The 24,361-nt window shown below is 44.9% G+C and overlaps 1 protein-coding gene across 1 annotated transcript; it reads right to left on the minus strand.

The window, feature by feature from the left end:
• Positions 1–24,048, minus strand: OPN1LW (opsin 1, long wave sensitive). The gene is made up of 6 exons (XM_030192059.1): positions 23,937–24,048; positions 19,756–20,052; positions 19,445–19,613; positions 5,355–5,520; positions 1,633–1,872; positions 1–117 (listed from the first exon to the last, which is right to left on the minus strand). The coding sequence occupies exons 1-6, from the start codon at positions 24,046–24,048 to the stop codon at positions 1–3; spliced, it is 1,101 nt and encodes a 366-aa protein (XP_030047919.1).
• Positions 24,049–24,361: the final 313 nt, after the last annotated feature.

A 24,361-nucleotide genomic window follows, 5' to 3' on the forward strand; every position in this document is an offset into this window, starting at 1 on the left:
CTATGCTGGTGACACAGAAGAGTTGGAGACAGAGGACACTTCAGTTCTAGATGTAGTAGACAGTTCAGATCCATCATCCACCTTTCTGCCGAAGAGTTGGTATATGCAGTTGCGGAACTGGAAAGACACAGCAGGAGATGTTAGCACTTACACAATGGGTACTGATTCCTACAGTGCAAGAAGAAAAGACTTCTAGCTACTCTAACAGTGATAACATCAAGTCTACTTCTTTAATTAAAACATAACATCAGGACTATGGTGAGACTGTGTAGTTTGTCTATAACACATGTTTTATCAGTTCAAAAATGAATTATTCCTGTGATGGTGACAGTCCAGCTCATTTTCGAAAGTGATCGCTAGCCATCTTCCGACATAAATCGGGAGATGGCCGGTGATCTCAGAAAAGCGAAGAAATCGGTATAATCGAAAGCTGCTTTTTTGACAGCATCGCCACTTTCCCGTCGCCTCGCCAGCGAAAGTTCAAAGGGGCATGTCGCCGGCGAAGTGAAGGCGGGACATGGGCGGGCATGGGCATGGCTACAAGATGGCCGGCTTTCACGGATAATGGGAAAAAAAATGCGGCGTTAAGCAGTATTTCGCTGGCTTTACTTGGTCCTTTTATTTTCACGACCAAGCCTCAAAACGGTGCCCCAACTGACCAGATGGCCACAAGAGGGAATGGGGGATGACCTCCCCGTAGTCCCCCAGTGGTCACCAACCCCCTCCCATACGAAAAAAATAAAAATAAAGCACTTTTTTGCCAGCCTGTATGCCAGCCTCAAATGTCATACCCAGGTCCCTGACAGCAGTATGCAAGTCCCTGGAGCAGTTTTTAATGGGTGCAGTGCACTTCAGGCAGGCAGACCCAGGTCCATCTCCCCCCCCCCCCCCACCTGTTACACTTGTGGTGCTAAGTGTTGAGCCCTCCAAACCCCCCAACACCTGCTGTACCCACATGTAAGTGCCCCCCTTCACCCATAAGGGCTATGGTAATGGAGTAGAGGTGTGGGGAGTGGGTTTGGGGGGGATTTGGAGGGGCTCAGCACCCAAGGTAAGGGAGCTATGCACCTGGGAGTTTTTTTTTGTATTTTTTAAACATTTTTAGAAGTGCCCTCTAGGGTGTCCTGGCATGTGAGGGGGACCAGTGCATTACAAATGCTGGCTCCTCCCACGACCAAATGCCTTGGTTTTCGCCGGGTTTGAGATGGCCGGCATTTTTTTCCATTATCGCCGAAAAACAAAACCGGCCATTTCAAACCCGACGAACTCTAGCATTTGGCAGGGCTAAACCGTATTATCGAAAAAAAAGATGGCCAGCCATCGTTTTCGATAATACGGTTCCGGCCAGTTGTTGCGCCGCTGCCAAAATAGATCACCGGCGATCTATTTCGCCGGCGACGTTTGATTATACCCCTCAGTATCTTCCTGTAATAGTGATAGAACTTTCTCCTTTGTAATGACTGAAGCTCCCTGCCTTTGTCCATAGCATAGCATTATAACCTTTGAATAACTCCATAATAATTCCATCTGTACTGTAACTACTGAATGGTTCATGTACCTTATTGCCTTCACCCCATCTTCCGCCTTCTCTACCCTTTGATAAAGTGCAGGCAAAACATTAGCCACACCCACCTGCCTGTTCATGAAAACATATATAATGGGGTTATAAATTGTGGCGCTTTTGGCGAAGTAAGCAGGTAGAGATGCAGTCAGTGGGTGGAAGGCATAGCCAGGATTGGTGGTAGCAAAGCAAGCAAAGAAGGTGTAGGGTCCCCAACAGAAGATGTAAGCCACGATCATGACCACTACCATTCTGGATACCTCCCGCTCTGCCTTCTGGGTGGATTCTGACTCTTTCTGCAGCTGAGCCACCTGTAAAGGGAGAAGCTACATTGGTCATCTTTTAACAAATTACCATTCCCTTCAGAGCTGTAGCCAGGAAATGTGGCACCTATGACCAAATGAATGAGTATGCTCTTACCACATGCCACCTGTCCACAGGCCGCCTTCGGGAATTCCAGGGTCCCCTGGAGATGGTTCCTCTCCTGGGGAATACCGCTACGCTCTGCCCCACAGGTAGATTAATCCCACTCAAAGAACACAAAATACAGGCTCCTGTGCACCAGTGCTATTTATTGATTCAAAGTTGGCTACAGTTTTCCCTTATCATGGCCCTCCACCTGGCCGGCCTGGGGAATCCTCCAGTCCAGGGATTGGAGGCCAGAATGCTACGGGCCCTGCAGAGTTCCCCCTTCCCTTCTAGCACAGGGCAGGTGATAGTTTTAAGGGTCACACAAATGCCTTTCCCTTAAGCACAGGGACATGCCACAGTTCAAAAGTCTAAAAGTCTTCTCACCTTAAGCCCAGGTCAAGGCTGCAGGTCAAAGTTCCAGAATGACTTTCCCTTAAGCCCAGGGAAAGGCCACCGTTCAAAGTCAAAATTCCTTTCCTCCCCAAACCCAGGTCCAGGCAATAGCTCCAAGTCCCAAGAGGCTTTACCCTTGAACACAGGGAAATGCCACAGTCCAAAAGGTTCAAACAAATGCCCTCTTCCTTGGAGCCCAGGGCAAGGCTACAGTTCCAAAATTCTCTCACTTAGCTGCTCACCTTCAGCTGCCTCTGAAAAAACCCTTTCAGCTGGGGCTGGAACAGCTGCTTGATTTGCCTCCCCTGTCTCACCAGCTTAGAAGCCAGGTTGGCTAGGAGTCCTTTTAATTCCCTTCCCTGCCAAAGCAGTCACCTCCATAGGCTCCGGATCATCAGCCTCAGAGGTTTGAAGCACCCCTCCTCCTCCCATCGCCCCCAGTCCATTAGTTCTTCTCCCTTTATATTCCCCACCTGTTCCTCCCTACCCTTCTTATTTGCCATTCCCCAATCCCTCCCCCCTCCCTCAGCATCCTGGGATCTGTAGTTCCCCCTCTGTTCCCTTTCCTTTTCCCTGTGAGATTGCACAGGATCCTGGTACTTGTAGTCCTCCCTCCGTTCCATGTTTCTCAGATACCTATACCTCCCTGAGGGCGTGGCCTCCTGGCTTCCCTCCCTTCGGGACTTGGGGTTAACCCTTGGGCGGGGAAATCCATCCACTCTACTCCTTTCCCCGGCTCCTTCTTCCCTCACCCTCCTGGGTTCCTCACACACCACAACCTCGCCTCCCCTTTTTAGTAAATACATTCGAGAAGCATCTTCACATGCACATTTTCACATACAGGACTTTTGTATGTGCATTTAGAAGATGTGGTTATCACCCCACCAAAAAAAAAAAAAGTTACTTAGATACGTGCAATTCCTTGAATTCCAGATTCCATTTTCTGAAAAGACAGATATTACAAACTCCCTCATTCTGGGGTCCTTTTACTAAGGTGCATTGAAAATTGGCCTGTGCTGGTGTAGATGTGTGTATTGGACATGCACAGGTCCATTTTTCAGCATGCCTGCAAAAAAGGCCTTTTGGGGGGGGGCTGAAAATGGACATGCGGCAAAATAAAAATTGGTGCATGTCCATTTTGGGCCTGAGCCCTTACCGCTACCCATTGACCTATCAGTAAGGTCTCACGCATTAACTGGGCAGTAATGGTCTACGTGTTTACAATGCTGATTATCGCTCAGTTAGCGCCGTGCACTGGAAAATTTCTGGCACGCTTAGTGAACATGCATAAAAAATGAAATTATCACCCGGGCCACGTGGTAGCCAGGCGGTAGTTTAAAACTGATGCACGTAGGATGCATATATGCGCCTATGCGGCTTAGTAAAAGGGCCCCTCTATGAAAATCCAAACAGATTTATCACAACCTACAAAGACTCCAGTATTCTCCAGTATCAACACAGCTAATAAGAACCTACACCAGTGTTCTAATGAAGAAATTCCTGTTTTCCCACATATTTCGTACGGTATACTAGCATAGAAATAGAAAACCTGAACTAAATATACCAAGCACATGCAAGAGGTCAAGTATGCAAAATATTATTCTGCCCTCCACTGTTTCTAATCTTGGTATCTTGTAAAGTAACAAACTTCACTCAAATATTTTCCCAATTTTGCATTTCATGCTCTTTTATTCTCCATAATTTATTTTTCTTTATTAATCTCTTCTCAATTTCTTTCTTCTATTTTATTTATTCTTTTATTTCTACTTTTAATGCTTTATCTTTTCATTAATGATTCATTTTCCATGTTTTTTAAAAAATATTTCCTCTTCCCTCTCACTCATTCATATCCTTACCCATTCTATTCGCTCAGACTTTCTTCTAGATTTTTGCATCCTACTGTCTCTTTCCTCTTTCTTCTTCTTTTTAGGTCTTCTTTCATTTCTGCTTTTATTTTGTTTTGTTTTTCCTAATCATTCATATTTCATAGTATTTACTACACTCTTCCATTCTATTCCTCCCCCCCCAACTTTTGTTCTTACATACATACCTACTTCTCTTTCCTCTCACACAGTGCTCACTTGCTTCTCTCTAATACATACATCCTTCTTCTCTTTCCCTCACTTCTCTTCTTCTCCATCCTTCCTTTCTTGCCCCCTCATCCTCAATCATGCCTCATTTCTCCAACCCCTCCTTCAATAGCTACTGTACCTGAAACTACTGGAAAAGAGTGAGCTAAAAAAAACAATTCCGTCTCAATTTATTCCTCATTTTTAAATTCCGCCTTACTACCCTTCACACCTTTTCATCTGCTTCTTTTCTCTATCCCTTCTTTCTCTCCTTTGCTTTTTCCTCCACTTTTTCCTTTATTTCCTCTTCCCTTGGTGCTTCATCTTTCCTTCTCTCACCTCTCCTCAACTACTCTCCTGTTAGTCTGTCTGTTTGATGGGTTAGTTTTGCGCAAACCATGATAGGAATGAACTTCACTCCTAAGCCACATTATGCTGAAGATGATCTCAGTCTCTCCAATTTACTGCAAAAATGCGCATCTCAATACATGTATTGTGCCACAGCAAGCCTCCTTCTGGAGTTAATTAAGAGTAATACATACAGGCAACTTATTAAGATTCTTTTTAATTAGATTGCTTGCTGCCACCCAAAACAATTGGGACAATTTCTATGCCCTGCTCAATTCTGTTGGTCTCTGATTGCATTTGTTGGTACCTGAGGCTCTTTTCTTTTTTCTCGCATAGTATAGAATAGTGCTTGGCACCAATACTATTACTACTAATGCTGTTCTTGTGATGCCCAGTCTCCCAGTCTCATAAGGTCTTCTTGTAATTTTTCACAATCCTCTTGCGGTTTAATAACTTTGTGTCATCAGCAAATTTAATTACCTCACTAGTTATTCCCATATCTGCCACCATTTTGATCGTTTGTTAAGGTTGGATGGAGGGGAGACAAATATCTGTTATTATTGGAGGTTTACCTGTCGGATGGCCCACCAAACTTGCAGGTAGCAGAAGAAGATTATGCTGAGAGGAATAATGCAGCAGGTGATCATGAGGACTACCATGTAGGACTGGACACCTAGGTCACTGCTCCCACTGAAGACATCTGGACCACAGGAGGTCTTCAACCCATGAGGCCAAAATCTGCAAGGTAAAAGGAAAGCAAAGGTCATGTGATCGTGGAAGAAGATCTGCAGACTACTGGCTCCTGCATGGCAGAGAAGTTTCATGATTGGAGATGTGATTATGAAATACAAAGACTTAAGGCTTCTGCAAGCATGACCTATAGAAATTTGAGGTATGAGATCCATCAAAAAGTCAACTCAGATCTTAGTGTTTTTGCTAACAGTGCTAAGAACACGGCCTGAGCCAATTCTAATGAGAGCTGACAGTGAATAAGTGAACATTTGGGATTGAATTGAGTCCATGGACTGATACTAACCAGCATGCCAAACAGCTTTTGATCTGTAGGGACTTTCATTCACCAGCTGCCAGGGCCAAATAATGCCACTGAAAATCATTACAGACCATCACAGGGACGGTACAGTACAGAGATGAAACTTACCCAGGAAGCAGCAATTTTCCAGTCCTAACTTTGTCCAGGTAGTTATCTGGGTAGTGGTTTGACTATCCAGATAGCAGCCGTCTCTGAATTTCCATTGATAATGTCAAATACTACAGACAGTGTTTAAATCGGGCTTGTCTAAGTTCAGTCCTTGAGGGCTGCAAGCAGACCAGGTTTTCAGGATATCCCTAATGAATATGCATGAGAGACATCTACATACAACGGATGCGGTGACCATGCAAATGTTTCTCATGCATATTCAGTAGGGATATCCTGAAAACCTGGTCTGCTTCCAGCTCTCAAGAACTGAACTTGGAGGAGCCTGCTTTAAATGAAATGTTCACCGTGGAGTTTGAATATTGACCTATTTAATTTTACCTATGTACCTGATATTCAGTTTCCAGTGGTCAGCAATTTTTTTAAACGGCCACTGCAGGCAAAAAAATCTGGATATTCAGCAGCAGTAGTCAGATAATGGCTGCTGCTGAAAATGCATATAGTTCAGAGAGTGTCCGGGTGATATTCAGCTACTATCTACAGAGCTGATTCCGATACACTCGGATCTGCTCTTTTGCTGTCCTACATTTTCTGGGTAGTGGCGCTACTTGGATCATTTTGGTCTCTGTCCCAACCCTAGTCTCAGACCGCCCCGGCACTCTGGACACTGTCATGGAGGTCTGTAAAGATATTCATTGGTACTGTCCGGAACACGCCACTTAATATATTTCTCAGAGCATTTATCTGGGTGGCAGGTACTGCTAGCCAGATAAATGCTTTTGAATATCGATCCCATAATGCATTTTACCCTTGATCAGTTATTTAAAATGGGCCTGCTGTGGAGGGAGAAAAGCCCCGTATGAAGCTTCAGTTACTTCAGGTTGCCAAGGATGAGGGTGGCCTTGGTCTTCCTGATATTAAAAATTAATAATGTTGCATGTCTCTTGAGGCAAGTGCAGGATTGGGTGGCGGGAGCGAATATCTATTGTAATATTTAATTGGAGCAACAAATAGCTAACCCTTATCATCTATCATATGCCTGAACTCTGTCTAAGACCATTTTTTGATAGATACATGTTAAAGGGACAGAGTTACCACCCAAGATAAGGAGCTAGCTTTAATAGCATCAGTTTGGTGGACATGGAAACGGGTGAAAAAGTGTTATGGTTTTACCAGCAAGTTGTTCCCCTTACATTCCAATAATGGGTAACAGAGATTTCCACCCAGGAATAGAAGGCATGGGTTTCAATAGTTGGTATGATAAAGGAATTCAAGGAGTACAGCATTTGCTGGAGGAAGATACAAGAATACTTCTGCCTTCTGACAGGTGGTATGGACTGGAAGATGGAATAAATATCATGTTCAGATCTCCCACTATGTAAGGGTGGCTGCTGCAACAACACTGACAAGCTTTGGAATTATCAGGCTTTGATAAAATGTGGTCCGAAGAAGGGGAGGATAGAAGGCTAAGAGGAATATATGCCTAGATGCCATCTCTCCCCATTTATTTATTTAAAACATTTCTAGACCGCACTGTCCTAGGCAGGGTATATTTATTTATTTGCAATAACTTTCTATACCACTCTAGCTAACAGGCAGAACAGAGACGTATACAGGCTAAAAAATAGGAAACAAGAAAATAACTCCATTAATGTATAGGAAAGCAGGGTGTTAAGTTTAGAGACATAAGCATTGCAAAAAGAGGGTAAAGCAAACACACAAAAGAAGGACAGGGTGAAAGGGTAACACTCATAATTTCAGCAAACTGTTTCACCAAAAGCTAAGCAGAAAAGCCAGGTTTTCAGCTCAGTTTTAAAATCCTTAAAAGAGGAATTTATACGGAGAGAAAGGGGGAGATTGTTCCAGATATGAGGAGCCAGGAAGAAGAATGCGCTGTGACGGGTTGATTCCAAGTGGGCATGTTTTGGAGAAGGCAGAACTAAGCTGTGATCGTTTAAAAAGGCATACCCCACCGATCCAACATAAATGCCCAATCTCTGCAACACAACTTAACTATGCACGGTTCAACCAGGACACATATCTTCTGTTGCATGATCCCCCAGTGTGGTTGCACCACATTAGCTTTATCTAACTATTTAACCACAACGTCATTTACAGTGGTGGAAATAAGTATTTGATCCCTTGCTGATTTTGTAAGTTTGCCCACTGACAAAGACATGAGCAGCCCATAATTGAAGGGTAGGTTATTGGTAACAGTGAGAGATAGCACATCACAAATTAAATCCGGAAAATCACATTGTGGAAAGTATATGAATTTATTTGCATTCTGCAGAGGGAAATAAGTATTTAATCCCTCTGGCAAACAAGACCTAATACTTGGTGGCAAAACCCTTGTTGGCAAGCACAGCGGTCAGACGTCTTCTGTAGTTGATGATGAGGTTTGCACACATGTCAGGAGGAATTTTGGTCCACTCCTCTTTGCAGATCATCTCTAAATCATTAAGAGTTCTGGGCTGTCGCTTGGCAACTCGCAGCTTCAGCTCCCTCCATAAGTTTTCAATGGGATTAAGGTCTGGTGACTGACTAGGCCACTCCATGACCCTAATGTGCTTCTTCCTGAGCCACTCCTTTGTTGCCTTGGCTGTATGTTTTGGGTCATTGTCGTGCTGGAAGACCCAGCCACGACCCATTTTAAGGCCCTGGCGGAGGGAAGGAGGTTGTCACTCAGAATTGTACGGTACATGGCCCCATCCATTCTCCCATTGATGCGGTGAAGTAGTCCTGTGCCCTTAGCAGAGAAACACCCCCAAAACATAACATTTCCACCTCCATGCTTGACAGTGGGGACGGTGTTCTTTGGGTCATAGGCAGCATTTCTCTTCCTCCAAACACGGCGAGTTGAGTTCATGCCAAAGAGCTCAATTTTTGTCTCATCTGACCACAGCACCTTCTCCCAATCACTCTCGGCATCATCCAGGTGTTCACTGGCAAACTTCAGACGGGCCGTCACATGTGCCTTCCGGAGCAGGGGGACCTTGCGGGCACTGCAGGATTGCAATCCGTTATGTCGTAATGTGTTACCAATGGTTTTCGTGGTGACAGTGGTCCCAGCTGCCTTGAGATCATTGACAAGTTCCCCCCTTGTAGTTGTAGGCTGATTTCTAACCTTCCTCATGATCAAGGATACCCCACAAGGTGAGATTTTGCGTGGAGCCCCAGATCTTTGTCGATTGACAGTCATTTTGTACTTCTTCCATTTTCTTACTATGGCACCAACAGTTGTCTCCTTCTCGCCCAGCGTCTTACTGATGGTTTTGTAGCCCATTCCAGCCTTGTGCAGGTGTATGATCTTGTCCCTGACATCCTTAGACAGCTCCTTGCTCTTGGCCATTTTGTAGAGGTTAGAGTCTGACTGATTCACTGAGTCTGTGGACAGGTGTCTTTCATACAGGTGACCATTGCCGACAGCTGTCTGTCATGCAGGTAACGAGTTGATTTGGAGCATCTACCTGGTCTGTAGGGGCCAGATCTCTTACTGGTTGGTGGGGGATCAAATACTTATTTCCCTCTGCAGAATGCAAATAAATTCATATACTTTCCACAATGTGATTTTCCAGATTTAATTTGTGATGTGCTATCTCTCACTGTTACCAATAACCTACCCTTCAATTATGGGCTGCTCATGTCTTTGTCAGTGGGCAAACTTACAAAATCAGCAAGGGATCAAATACTTATTTCCACCACTGTACATCACTTTGTATTTGTCTACACCGGAGTCTGCAAATGCCTCTCTGGAACTATGTAAGCCACATTGAGCCTACAAATGAGTGGGAAAATGTGGGATACAAATGTAACAAATAAATTAATTAATTAAATAAATGGAGGGTACTGGAGAGGCAATCAAAAATAGTTGAACAAGAGAGATAGTTTGGGATACCAAGTCTAAAGGCCCTGAAAGTGAGGGTGGCAATTTTATAAGTGATCCTTTGCTCAACAGGAGCCGTTCTAACTGAGTAGTTTACTTACAGCCAAAAGATAATAGTCTGGGTGAAGATGAGTTCATTTAGTGATTCTTTGTTGTAGTTGTGTGCATTCTGCTATGCTTTCTGTGTCTTTCATTGCGTACTTTACCGAAACCTTCATGGCAGCGCGTGTCAGTGAACTTCATTTCCACTTGGACCAGCATAGAAAGGGACTGGCAGTCTCGCTAGACCTTTCTGCCGCATTTGATCTGGTTGACCATTCCCTCTTACTCTCATATTTATCTTCCTTAGGCATCACTGGTACAGTTTTTTCCTGGTTTTCTTCCGTTTTATCTCATCGCACATTTCAGGTAATTCCCTCTGACACAACATCTGAGTGGAGAGAACTACATCGGGGTGTACCCCAAGGGTCTGTATTCTCTCCTCTTCTTTTTAATCTCTTCTTGAGTCCTCTCGCTGCCCTCATACAATCCTTCGGAATCTCCACTTATCTTTATGCTGATGACATTCTGCTGCTCTTTCCTATCACCTCTTCCTCTCCTTCCCTTTCTCCATTGCCCCAGGTACAAAATAAGTACCTGTATATAATATGTAAACCACTTTGAATGTAACCACAGAAAAGCGGTATATCAAGTCCCATATTTATCTTCCTTAGGCATCACTGATACAGATTTTTCCTGGTTTTCTTCCTTTTTATCTTATCGCACATTTTAGGTCATTCCCTCTGACCAGTGGCGATCCTAGCCGGCATGACACCCGGGGCCCCCCGGGTGCAGCGCGGCCCCCCCCCTGGTGAAATGACACCCCCCCCGGGTGCACACCGCTGGAGGGGGGTGCCGCGGCGCGCGCCTGTCAGCTGAGTTCGCTGACTTCGCTAACTTTGCTGCAGCTCCCTCTGCCCCGGCCGGAACAGGAAGTAACCTGTTCCGGGGCAGAGGAAGCTGCAGCGAAGTTAGCGAACTCAGCGAACTCAGCTGACAGGCGCACCGCAGCACCCTCCCAGCGGCGTGCACCCGGGGCGAACCGCCCCCCCCTGCCCCCCCCTTGGTATGCCACTGCCTCTGACACAACATCTGAGTGGAGAGAACTACATAGGGGTGTACCCCAAGGATCTGTACTCTTTCCTCTTCTTTTTAATCTCTTCTTGAGTCCCCTCGCTATACTCATACAATCCTTTGGAATCTCTGTTTATCTTTATGCTGATGACATTCTGTGGTTCTTTCCTATCACCTCTTCCTCTCCGTCCCTTTCTCCATTGCCCCAGGTACAAAATAAGTGCCTGTATACAATATGTAAAACACTTTGAATGTATCCACTGAAAGGCGGTATATCAAGTCCCATTCCCTTTCCCTTTCCTTTCCAGATCTGTCTTGACTCAGTTGCTATCTGGCTAAGCGATCATCAATTAGTGCTAAATCCAGATAAAACAGTTGCCTGTTAGTTCTCTGGTTCAACTCTCCCTCCTCCATCACTCTATTTGGCACATCTATTACACCAGTACCTACCTGTCATTATTTGGGTATTATTCTCGATTCCTCACTTTCTTTTTTGCCACAGATCTCCCACTTGACTTAAACTAGTTTTCTAGTTTTCCGCCAGCTACATGTAATTCGCCACATCTTTGATACTTCACAATTCCATGTACTAATCCTCTCTTTTACCACCTGTATTGATTATTGTAATGTTGTGTATGCTGCTCTACCTCATCACACACTAAAGAAACTTCAGTTTGTCCAGAACACAGCCATCAGATTACTCTGCCATGCCCATCGCTATGATCTTTGGATTCAATTCAGAAGGGCTAGGGGAACTGCTTGTTATTCCAGCTTTAAGTAGAACTTTGAGTTTTGTGAGAACTCTGAAATTAGGGTTTACCTCTCTGAAGACTGTTTTAAAACCATTATTCAAAACTCTTCCTTTTTCTGGGATGAGACTTTGAAATATGTTACCATCAGATTTAAGACATATGCCTTCTTACTTTTGAAGATTCATCTGTTTGGTTAATAGTTGAATCTGGCTAGTAGTTGTTGTCAAGGCCTCTTTTTTTTTTTTTTTATTTATCATTTTACATAATTACATTCACATTTATCACATAAATGTAAGGAAATACAGAAATTAATATAAAGAAAAAGGAAAACATTTTCTCTCAACAATATATATATTTATACAATTGTCCACAATTGGAAGATCCAAGATCAGGAAAACAATCTTAAAGAAAATAAGAAAAACTCAAAATGGTTAATCTTACACTTCACATTTTCTGAGGGAGGAAGGTTAATCGGTTATTTCAGCCGGTACAGTGGTAACTGAAGGAAGTTGCTGCAGAGGATTCTTCATCTGTTTCCACAAACTCTTATAATTTCTTAGGTTCAAACAAATAAGTAATAAGGAAATAAAACACTTACAATGGAATCGTGCTAGGAAGGTCCCACCTAGGGCAATGATTCCTGGCTTAAAAGCCAAGACCTCACACCTCCCAGTCTGCGATTCCCTTGATGTGTCAGGAAATATATTCATCTTTGAACCAGGGGCGTAGCCACGGGTGGGCCTGGGTGGGCCCAGGCCCACCCAGTTTTGGTTCAGGCCCACCCAGCAGTGGAGGCAGCGGAGCGGAGGGAGCAGGCTGAGCTCCGATCCCGCATCTGCCTCCCCAGCCTGCCACTGCCCCGCCCCCCGCCGCCGCCGCCCGCCGTACCTTTAAATATTACAGTTTTGCTGGAGTCGCGGGCAGCCGGCATTGAAGACATCGGCAGGCTTACGCCGGTTCCAGCAGCCTTCCCTTCCCTCGTTGTAAGTCGGATGATGGCTCCGCCCTCGTAGAAACAGGAAATACGTCAGAAGAGGGCGGAGCCATCATCCGACTTGCAACGAGGGAAGGGAAGGCTGCTGGAACCGGCGTAAGCCTGCCGATGTCTTCAATGCCGGCTGCCCGCGACTCCAGCAAAACTATAATATTTAAAGGTACGGCGGGGGGGGGGGGACCGTAAGGAAACAGGGCAGACAGGAGAGGAGGGTTGCTGCACATGGTGGAAGAAGGGGAGAGGAGGGTTGCTGGATGGAGGGAAGGGGAGAGGAGGGTTGCTGGACATGGTGGAAGAAGGGGAGAGGAGAGGGCAGGGGAGAGGAGGGTTGCTGGATGAAGGGAAGGGGAGAGGAGGGTTGCTGGACATGGTGGAAGAAGGGGAGAGGAGGGTTGCTGGATGGAGGGAAGGGGAGAGGAGGGTTGCTGGACATGGATGGAAGAGAGGGAAGGGAGAGAGAAGAAATGCTGGACATGGATGGAGGGGATGGAAGAATGAGGAAGGAGATGAGATGAGGGAAGAGAGGAGAAAAACTGCACATGGATGAAGAAAATAGGCAGAAGCTGGATCCACTAGACAGTCAAGTCTGCAGAGGACCCAGCTTTTACTTATGGATATAGAGCAAGAAATGAAGAAGAAAGGAGGAAAGTAAAGAAATAAATGGAAAGGAAGCCCTGGAAACGGAGTTAAGAGGACAGATAGCAGCAGAATCGGATACTGGCCCAGCATGATCAGAAAAACAGTCACCAGACAACAAAGGAAGAAAAAAATCATTTTATTTTCATTATAGTGTTTGGAATATGTCCACTTTGAGAATCAGGTGCTCAACATTAAAAGTTTATATTTATTTACTTATTTATGGCATTTTATCCCACATTAAACATGAATTAAATTGGAACCTGGGATCATTTAATTTTTTTTTCCTGGAGACAGTAATGCATTGCCCCCCCCCCCCCAGGCTCTCTCCCTGGCTATAGCCAGCTCTGCAATTTTGAGGGGAGGTGGACGGGGGGGGGGGGGGGGGAGGTGGACGGGCGCAGAGGTGGACCAGGGAGAGAGCCTGTTGTTAAACATTTACCAGCACACCACTGTCTAGTGCCCACCCATCCAACCTGTTGGCCCACCCAAAAATTGACTTCTGGCTACGCCACTGCTTTGAACCCAAAAAACTATCAACCATGTATAGGAAATACAATTTCAAAACATTGTTCCTATCTAAATCAAAGGCGAAAGTCACTAATAATATAACTCTATCTATAACTTCTGAATTTTCCAAAATGTCAGTTAAACTTACATCTCTTTTCTCTGATAAAGAAAATTTTAAAGGAAATATAAATCACTTTAGTCACCAAAAGGTGGCTATCAGAAAGTATTAGCAAAGTATCAGAGAAATATTTCTTAAAGAATTCAGTAGCTAATATATAAGATATTATAGGTAAATTTATCATTCTCAAGTTGTTTTTCCTTAATTGGTTCTCCAGAAATTCCAATTTTTTACAAGAAAGATGACTATTCTTAATTACCAAATTATCTGATTTTCATAGAGAAACCATTTCCGTAATCAAAGTCTCTATTTTTATATCTTGGACTTCCACTTTGTTAGATAAGTATTAATATAAATTCTTTCACTCACATTCTGAAAAATTTTAAACATCTGAAGAAGAGAGTTATTCACACTCTGCAGCAGTTCCTATAGTACGTCCATTATGACATTATTGGCTTCACCAAGTCCAATTTCTCCACAGAAACCGCTCTAGATATCTTCGGGAGGAAGAGCTCACTCTCCAATCCCCCAGTTGGTTTATTATCCGGAGTCGATGCTGCGCCAGGACCTCCTCGGGTCACGTGAAAATCCTAACCCACTTCGGGCGTTTCCATTATTGACCTCCATAGCGAAGCAATACTGTTTCCGGGTCTTGGAAGGGTCGTGCCAACAGGGGGACTCAATGTCACTCCCTCTCCACTGAGATTCGGCAATAAAGCCTTGCTGTTCCCCGAAGCAGGAACCGATATCCCCGACGTTATGACCCCGAATCTCTCCAAAATAGACTGAGAAGTGGTGGGAACCCCAGCCGTGTTCGAGGAGGACAATACCATGGCTTTGCCTTTCTCTTCCCCATTCTCTGGGGAGCACGCCTTCTTCTTCAGGCATTCTGGTGTAAAACAGGAACTCAACTAACGTACGTCCTCCCTCAACTCCATCTTGGATCCTCCAGGTTGGGACACTCTTTGGTTTCTCCTCAGAGTCCTGTCTGACATGGGTAACCCTACAGCATAGCCCTGAGTCATTGAAACATTGAAGCCCCTCCACCTCTGCAAGGTGGTGTCCCTTCGGAGGGGTTGTCAAGGCCTCTTAAAGTGTAATGTTCTTCAGGCTTTAATATCTAAGAAGATCAGCATACCCAGAAGTCTCTTTTCCTTTTCTGAAATGTACTTTATTGAATAAATGTAGATAAGTTTACTCAGTAGATGTTCAGAAGTTCATGCTAGAGAGTTGCATGGGGACAGAAATCTTACCTATCCCCGCCTATCCCTGCTGGAATCTTACCCGTCCACACCCATCCCCAATGGAATCTTACCCATCCCCGCAAGAATTTAATGGTATATAAACGAAAATTCCAGTCAGCTCTCTCAGTCTGTCTCTGGATTTGAGCCACAGAACCACAGGCAAGGAAGGAATGGAAGATGGAATTTGGAACACTCTGGTACGCACACATAAGATCTGTCTCTGATTCACTGGCACTGGGTGCTGAGAAGTCACCACATTCACTCACCAGTAAGTCAGGTGACAACTGATGCTCGTGCCTGTGTCAGAGCTGAGGTCTGCGCATCAGCCCGGGAGCAAAGAGGTTTAATGGTAACATAGTAAGTGACGGCAAATAAAGACCTGAATGGTCCATTCAGTCTGCCCAGTAGTCACGCTCATTATCAATTCATGATTAAATCAACAAGTGTGATATTATATACTTGATTATGGTCTTTCTTTGGTGTTTCTGGGACAAAGACCATATAAATCTATCTGGCCTTATTTTCCAACTGCTGGAGTTGCCGTTGAAGCCCGTTCCAGAGTCGCCATCTAAGCATCACTCGACACATTCACACAGTGGCATTCCTAGGGGAGGGCGGTGGGTGCGGTCTGCCCTGGGTGCACGCCGCTGGGGGGTGCCACGCACCTGTCGGTGCCGCTCGTTCCGTGCGCCCTCTGCCCCGGAACAGATTACTTCCTGTTCCGGGGCAGAGGGAGCATGGAACGAGCGAAGCAGACAGGCACGTGGCGTCCCCCCCAGCAGGTAAAAATGCACCCGGGGGGGGGGGTTGTTTCACCAGGGGGGAGGAGTCGTTTCACCGGGGGGGGGGGGGAGGCGCTGCACCCAGGGGGGGGGGGCGCATCGGCGATCCGCCCCGGGTGTCAGTCGCCCTGGGAACGCCCCTGCATTCACACACTTGCAGCCAATTAAGGTTAGGTTTTTTATAACTTCCATTTTCTAATTAGAGATCCTCTGTGTTCATCCCACCCCTTTTTGAATTCCGTCATCTTTTGTGTCTCTACCACCTCCTTAATGGAAGACTTTCCGCATTTGTGCTGTTAAAGCAAGGAGGAGACAGAGGAGACAGCACTCAAAGAACTTGGTACTTGGTAGATGAGAGGCTGGTGCAGGTGCAGATTACACTTCCACGGGAAATCCATAGGAATTGTTTCCATCCCCATGGGAATCCCGAAGGAACTGCTTCCATCCCCGCGGGAATCCCGTAGAACTGCTTCCGTCCCCGCGGGAACCCCATTCCCATGCAGGTCTCTAGTTCATGCCCCAAGGAAAAAATCTTTGTAGTTCTGAGAGCTGTAAGGGTGGATGAAGATTAAATAGATGAAAGCAGTTCAGAGATGGGATGCCGGATTTGTGCAATATCTTATGAGAAAGAATGAATGAGGTGAAAAGATGAGTTTTCTTCAGGGGAGCAGAAAGACAAGTGCTGTGGTGCAAAAATATGGAGAATGTGCCTCATGGAGACAGGGAGGTTAGGAAAAGCCCCACACAAGCCCAGGGAGGGGGAAATAAAGAGGCCAATAGGGACAGAACCTGAGATCAGGTACCAGGGGTGTTCACAGAGGGCAGTCCTCAATTGGAGAGAAAGGTCATACCCTAGTTGACCCATCAGGACAGAGATAGTAAGAATAATCAGGAAATGATAGCAGGTAGACAAAGGAGCCAAGCTTGGCTAAAAAGGGGAGGAGGTCTTTGCAGGAAAATAGACCACTAGTATCAGCCTTCATACAAACAAGCAGGAGTGACTATGATACATGTGAGACTACATTTCACACAATGCATTGCTCATATATCTTTGCAGTGAGGACTGCAGCAGTAAAAATCCTTAGAAGTGAGAATAACAGTAAAGGCATTAAATGCATTTTTGGGCCACACTATTAACTAGTGTAAGGCTGTCGAGGGACAGAACAGTTGTATGTCTTTTTTCTTGCCTTGATTCCTTTTTATTATTAAATGGTTTTCTTTTGAAATATTACTTCTCTCTATTGTAGAGCTCTCTTGATATGTGAACCACTGTGAATCCTTTTTGGGAAAGAGGCGGTATACAAGACTCCAATAGAATAGAATACAATAGAACAGAATAAGAACATAAGTATTGCCATACTGGGACAGACCGAAGGTCCATCAAGCCCAGCACCCCGCCCCCATCAGTGACCAATCTAGGTTACAAGTACCTGGCAAGAGCCCAGAACAGTACAATACATTTTATGCTGCTTATCCTAGAAATAAGCAGTGGATTTTCCCCAAGTCCATTTTAATAATGGCTTATGGACTTTTCCTTTAGGAAGCTATCCAACCTTTTTTAAACCCCGCTAAGCTAACTGCTTTTACTACATTATCTGGCAATGATTTCCAGAGTTTAATTACACACAGAGTGAAGAAATATTTTCTTCAATTTGTTTTAAATTTACTACTTAGTAGCTTCATAGCATGTTCCCTAGTCCTTGTATTTTTGGAAAGAGTACACAAGCGATTCACGTCTATCCGTTCCACTCCACTCAGTATTTTATATACCTTTATCATATCTCCCTAGGCTCAGGGCCGATCGTGGGAATTATCTGGCCTGCATCCCACGGGCTGAATATCGACAGGATGGAGTAAATGGTAATATGGAGGATGGAAAGTATGGAGGGGACAGTAAAGTGTGCAGAGCAGTGTAAGGAAAGGGAGAGAGAATTTCAGCGTGATGGAGTCTCCCACTGATGATGACATGCGAGTTTTCAGGAACCCCTTTTGACAAAGTTTATTTATGTGTATGTTGATATGATATGAGACCAGTCCCAAACCTGCAAAAAAAGTAATGCACGTGAAAACCTGCAGTTGATAAATGTGTGAAGCTGGCTTTTCTTCTCTGATTCTTTTCCTTCTCTGCTAGTGTTCATTTGCTTTACAATCTTTGGATGGCTCCATTTGTCCAACGCCGCCGTTTCCTCACAACTGTTGAAGATTAAACAGACATCAAGGATAGGGTCAATATTCAGCCAGCAGTGGTGAGCATTTTTTTTACTACTGCTGGCATTATTCCCAGATATATTCAATGCCAGGCCATGTCCAAGCACCAGCATTGAATATCCAGGTTGTGTGTCTGACAGATGACATGTAATGTGAGCAAATGCAAAGTGATGCATGTGGGAAAGAGGAACCCGAACTATAGATATATAATGCAAGGTTCCAAATTAGGAATCACTGACCAGGAAAGGAATCTAGACATCATCGTTGATGATACGTTGAAACTCTCTGCTCAGTGTGTGGCGGCGGCTATGAAAGGAAAGAGAATGTTGGGTATTAGGAAAGGAATGGAAAACAAAAATGACATTATAATGCCTTTGTATCGCTCCATGGTGCGACCGCACCTCGAATATTGTGGTTGATTCTGGTCACCGCATATCAAAAAAGATATAGTGAAATTAGAAAAGGTATAGAGAAGGGCGACGAAAATGATAAAGGGGTGGGACGACTTCCCTATGAGGAAAGGCTGAAGCGGTTAGAGCTCTTCAGTTTGGAGAAAAGATGGTTGAGGGGAGATATGATAGATGTCTATAAAATAATGACTGGAATTGAACTGGTAAATGTGAATCGCTTGTTTACTCTTTCCAAAAATAGTAGGACTAGGGGGCACGCAATGAAGCTACAAAGTAGTACATTTAAAATGAATCGGAGAAAATATTTCTTCACTGAACATGTAATTAAATTCTGGAATTCGTTGCCAGAGAATGTAGTAAAAGCAGTTAGCTTAGCGGGGTTTAAAAAAGGTTTGGATGACTTTCTAAAGGAAAAGTCCATAGACCATTATTAAAATGGATGGATAAAATCCACTGCTTATTTCTAGGATAAGCAGCATAAAATGTATTGTACTGTTTTGGGATCTTGCCAGGTACTTGTGTCCTGGATTGACCACTGTTGGAAACAGGATGCTAGGCTTGATGGACCTTCGGTCTGTCCCAATATGTCAGTACTTATGTACTTATGTAATGCATCTACTAATATACCATGATTGTTCATTAAGATGATCCTAATAACTAAACCAGTTTCATGGCCTTCATGAACTAATGCGAGACACCCCTGGTCTATAAGGTGCCACTATCCTCTTTGTCTTTCTTGCCTGCTGATGCTCTTGTTGCAGACAGGATCTGTCTGTACTCCTGACACCTCTTAGCTTCTGCATGAAACCCTATGAATGTGTTGCAAGCACAATGCTGCACCTGAAAATTTTACCTGCTCCAGCCAAAAAGCGGTGGGGCACACCAAGTTGCAGACCAAACCCAGGAGAAGATGATGCCAGCTGCTGCTAACTTGCTGTCAAACTTTATGTTGCCAAAAGGCCTGCAGATCACAAACCACCTTTCCCAGGCTATGATTGTTAGGGACCACAGACCTGTGATACCTACAACAGAGCAGATAAGTAAGAAAGCTCATGAAAGTAGACGTGCCACAGAATTATAAACTGTACAGCTCTAACAGTACTGGGAGAATCAGGCCACTATGTGTTGCGCTTGAGAAGGACCAGCATACTTAGGCATACCTACCACACACGGACACTGTGTAACCCTCTAGATTGCACAATGGGTGGCCCAGGATAAAGTAGCCAAAAATCTGATTGACAATACTAATGATGCTGGCGATGATGGTCTCCCCCAGATCAGCCAGTGCCAGATTGACCAAAATCCAGTTCAGGGGGTGCCGCAGCTTCTTGAACTTCATGGTGGCTATGAGGACCAGGCCATTGGTGAAGATGGAGGCAATGACGACAAAAATCATCCAGAAGGTGGTGAGATTGTAGACCCACCGTGGGGCAATGTGGTAGTTGGGGCCCTCAAAAGGACCTGTGGAAAATAAGAGGTTCTCATAATAACTGCCTGCCCTCTGCTTGCTGCCTCTACTCTGCAACCAAGACTTCTAAAAGTGGTACCGCAACTAGCCATATAAGTGGTAGGTTTATAAAATCAATCCTGCCTGTCTGTGGCCACATACTTGCATAAATCACCTATTATATGATACTGACTGGTGTAAAAGTGCATACCATCATTGGAGCCGACTCTGTGGGTGCTTGAGCACCCCCAATATTGAGAAAATTCCTTTTATGGTTCCAGGGAGGGGTTATTTCCATTGGGCTTAGCACCCCCAATAATTTTGAAAAGTTGGCTCCTATGCATACCATACTTTGTCAGTGAGCATACATGGGGCAAAGTTTGGGTGGATCAAGAGCAGAGTTAGCACATACACACATATCTATCAATGTTCAGCCGGCAGTATTTTGTGTTTTTTTAAACGCTGATTGCCGTGTGCAGAATTATGCCCCGATATTCAATGCCAGCACCTATTTGGATACTGCCACTGACATCCGGACTCTTGCTAGCCTTTTCTTGTGACCAGAGTGCATGAGGGCAGGTGCGATATTCAGCTTGTTATCCAGTTAGCTGAATATCGGGTGGTTTTACCTGAACCACCTACAAAAGTAGTGCCCTCCTCCCAGCCCCATGCCACCCAAGATCTGCCCCTCCCAAGATAGACACCACACTTTGGAACTCCTCCCAAACAGTGCCCCATCCTGAACCCTCCACCCAAGACCTGTCCCCCCAAGATAGACCTCCCTCCAGAACTCCCCTCAATTTAAGTAGTACCTCCTCATTGCCCCCCCCCCAGCTTAGCCTCCCCCCCCCCGGAGGTCCCTATGGGCCTCCCTTAAAATGTCCCTAGTCATGTAAGGGGTAGTCATGCAGGAGTGAGGCCCAGTTGCTCCTGCTCTTGTGGTACCAGGTTTCAGAATGGTAATCTCTAGTGGTAGTCTCATGATACAACCTCTAGGGGGTCAGGATCCTAGCAGTACTACCACAAGACTGTCGATTCAGGTCGCCATTTTGAAATCCAGTGTCATGAGGGCAGGAGCAACTAGGCAAAGTTGATCCTGAGAGGGCTGATCTTGGGTGAGGTGGCAGGGAGGGGGCATTACCTGCGTTGGGAGGGGGCTAATTTGGGGCAGACAGATCTTGTGTGGGGGTGGGAGGTTCAAGAGGAAGGCAATGTTTGGGGGTTTGAGAGGGGGGTTTATCTTGGGGGGATGATCTTAGGAGGGACAGAGTGAGAAGGGGGTGCTGCCTTTGTTTGGGAGAGTCAGGAGCTGGAATCTATTGGTGGGGGACAGATCTTGGGTGGGGTGGCCAGGAAAGGTTTGGAACCATGGGCAGTGTTGGGGAATGGAAACAGTGGTGGGAGTAACAGCAGTGGCAACATGGAAGTTATGCAGGTGACATCCAATATTTAGCACAGGCACCCACATAGCTAAGTGGGCAAAGTTAGGACTGCCTTTTGTGCCATCCTATCTGCCCGCGTAGCTAAACAAGCACTGGTACTGAATATCCCCAGTACCCACATAACTGCTGACTCCTCCCCGATTCAACCCTGAGACCACCCTTCTTCTGCCTGGATTCCACATATGGTTGTGCTACTGAGCATGATTTAAACAGGCAAGAACCTTTCCTACCCACTTAAATCACTTTAAATCTTCACTAGCTCTAGAACAGTAAGTGATCACACCTGCAACTCAAGGCATGTTCTCGGCCACATACACTAGTATGTTATAAAGACACCTACTCATCTTTAGAGCATAGAGCTTATGTAGGTACTTCTATAGGTGACTTACTCATAACATCCTATTATAAAATTACCTCCCATGTGTGCCCATATCTTTGTGACAGTGAACATTACAGGTTAGGCTTGTCCACCCCCCAGCCTGCGTGCCAAAACTTGGCACGCCAACCTCTTTTTCTTGGCCCGCAGAAGCTCTGGATGATGTCCTCTGATAGGATCTGCTTCATTGCTGTGACTGGTTTCACCATGAGGTTGAGCCGTGCGGCACTGAAAGTTGAGGTCATTCCCATGGTATCAAGTCTCAGGAAGCAGATCCTATCGGAGGACTTACTCGGAGGTTCTGCAGGTCACTCATGGCAGGGAAGCAAGTCTCCATCAGGTGAGGAGCATAAGACAGGTGAAAGTGGTGTCTGGCAGGGTGCTGAGTTATGTATTTCCGAGACTATTTTTCCTTCCATTTTCAAATGTTGCAGGGGACAGAGGTGGGGATCCTGCCAATCCCCCCAATTCAGAAAAGTTGAATGTCCACACCACTCTGCCACATGGAGGGACAGTGGCAACGTGACCACCGTTCCTGCCAAAACTGTGGCATCCACGGGAATCTGGGCAGGTTCGCCTAGGGGACCGAGGATCCTTCTAAAAGAAGCACATTTACTTTCATTTTTGGTACCCAAAGCTTGTACATCTGTTGAGTCATTTTAAGCTCAGTATCATTAAACAGCAATTATGAAGGCAAATAATGAGACAGTGAGTGATTAATGATAATAAGCATGGTTTTGGATAGACTCCGAGACAATTAATATATGATGTAGCAATTGGAATATGTCTGTTTTTGAAATTTATATCTGCTCTCTCTATTTGTACAGTACAGAGGGACATGCGTTGCTTTCTGCTTTTCTGGTGTTGTACTGTATGCAGAGTGTGGCTTCTTGGGGATTCAGGAAAATGCTGGACTATGGAGCTAGGCCTGTCTGGGAGCCAAGTGTTAATATACTTGTACATATTTCCTGAATACTGTAAATATTGTTGAATTATTTTGATGTTTTTGGCACTTAATTCATGGAGTGTATTCAGTGAATGTAATGTACACCATCTAGAATGGCTGTGCAAATTTTTATAAGTAAATCAGTATTGTTCTGTGTGTTCTTAGAGAATGTGTGATTCTCAGAAACAGTATGAGTGCATGCGCGAACGCGTGTTTCGGCTCTCCAATTGTTACAAAGTATAAAATGTGGCCCACGATAGGAGAAGGTTGGGCATGCCTGTTATAGGTAGTCATCAATATCGTTTATTTCCCTTCCATAACACCGCTTTACTTGAAAAATAAAATCAAAACTGTTTAAAATTATAACAAATTGGGGGGAGGGGGGAAGAAAAGAATAGCATAAATATTAAAAGAATGCGAAGTCAACAGCTTCCAGGGTATCCAACCTGCTGAGTCTCATAATTGGAATATTACTCTACCCAGGTTTGTGAATGAACTAGCTCTATGGCGTCTGTTCTCTCATAATATGCATATAAGACTAGATGTTCTCCTCAATATATGTTTGTGAATCTTATCTTTATATATAATGCTACACCATGTCTTTTTCCATTAATTTCTCTCTCTTTAAACCTGTGCTTTCCAACCTTGGCTTTGCATCTGAAACTCACAGGCTGTGATAGAATGCAGTGACCCTGGGGAGAAAAACCTAATTCAGGCACCACCTTCACAAACCTTCCACCACTGATTAATTATTATTCTTTTCTTTTTGCGACCCAGCTGTTCTCTCCTGAGAACGCTATGAATCCTAGAACTGAAATTTGTAGGGGTTGAGACCTATCAGTGGGCTGGGATCCATCCATCCTTGTGACTCTGGGCAAGTCACTTAACCCTCCATCGCCCAGGGCCAGATACAAATTAAGTACTGCATATAATACATAAACCGCTTTGATTGTAACCACAGAAAGGCAGTATATCAAATCCATAACCCTTACCCTTTACATAGCAATATAACTGCAGCAGATTCCTGGCAGTGTTCCCTCAGTTTCTCTCCATTTCTCTGCCTCTCTATATCCCTGATTGCATGATTCTCTCTCTTTCTCTTTGGGGATCCTTTTCCCAAGATCATACACTCACCTCTTGTGTTGTTGGTATTTGTATACGTGAACAGGTTGCTTCTGGTGGTGTCTTCATCAGCAGCATGCTTGCGCTGCCCTGTGTCCATTGCAGAACCCCATGTTCCTGCCATGACTGAAGGGTTCACTGCTATACTCTGAATACCTAAACACCCAACTCCCTTTTCACTTCCTTCCCAGACTTCTCAGTGTGTTCTGCTTCTTAGCTCTGGTGCTGGGAGATCTGGGCAGGGTGTTTTTATAGTGGCTCAGCGGAATTAGTCTTGGCACCAATAAATGAGCTCATTTCTGATCTCTTATCTGGGCTAGGAGCCTCATGGGGATCCGTGCACCCCCACCACTCTTCAAAATGATCTGTCAGTGTCATAGTCTCAGGCTAAATAGCAGCAACTTTGCTAGAGGCTTCACGTGGCAAGACTCTGTGAT

This window comes from Microcaecilia unicolor, chromosome 2 (genome assembly GCF_901765095.1).
Source record: "Microcaecilia unicolor chromosome 2, aMicUni1.1, whole genome shotgun sequence".
NCBI classification, from domain to species: domain Eukaryota; kingdom Metazoa; phylum Chordata; class Amphibia; order Gymnophiona; family Siphonopidae; genus Microcaecilia; species Microcaecilia unicolor.

Excerpts from the sequence above, each read along its gene's own strand:
- OPN1LW (XM_030192059.1), bottom strand. The coding sequence starts at position 24,048 with ATGGCAGGAACATGGGGTTCTGCAATGGACACAGGGCAGCGCAAGCAT. Across the intron at positions 20,053-23,936 it reads AAATACCAACAACACAAGAG|GTCCTTTTGAGGGCCCCAAC; the intron begins GTGAGTGTATGA and ends TATTTTCCACAG. Across the intron at positions 1,873-5,354 it reads TTTGGTGGGCCATCCGACAG|GTGGCTCAGCTGCAGAAAGA; the intron begins GTAAACCTCCAA and ends CTCCCTTTACAG.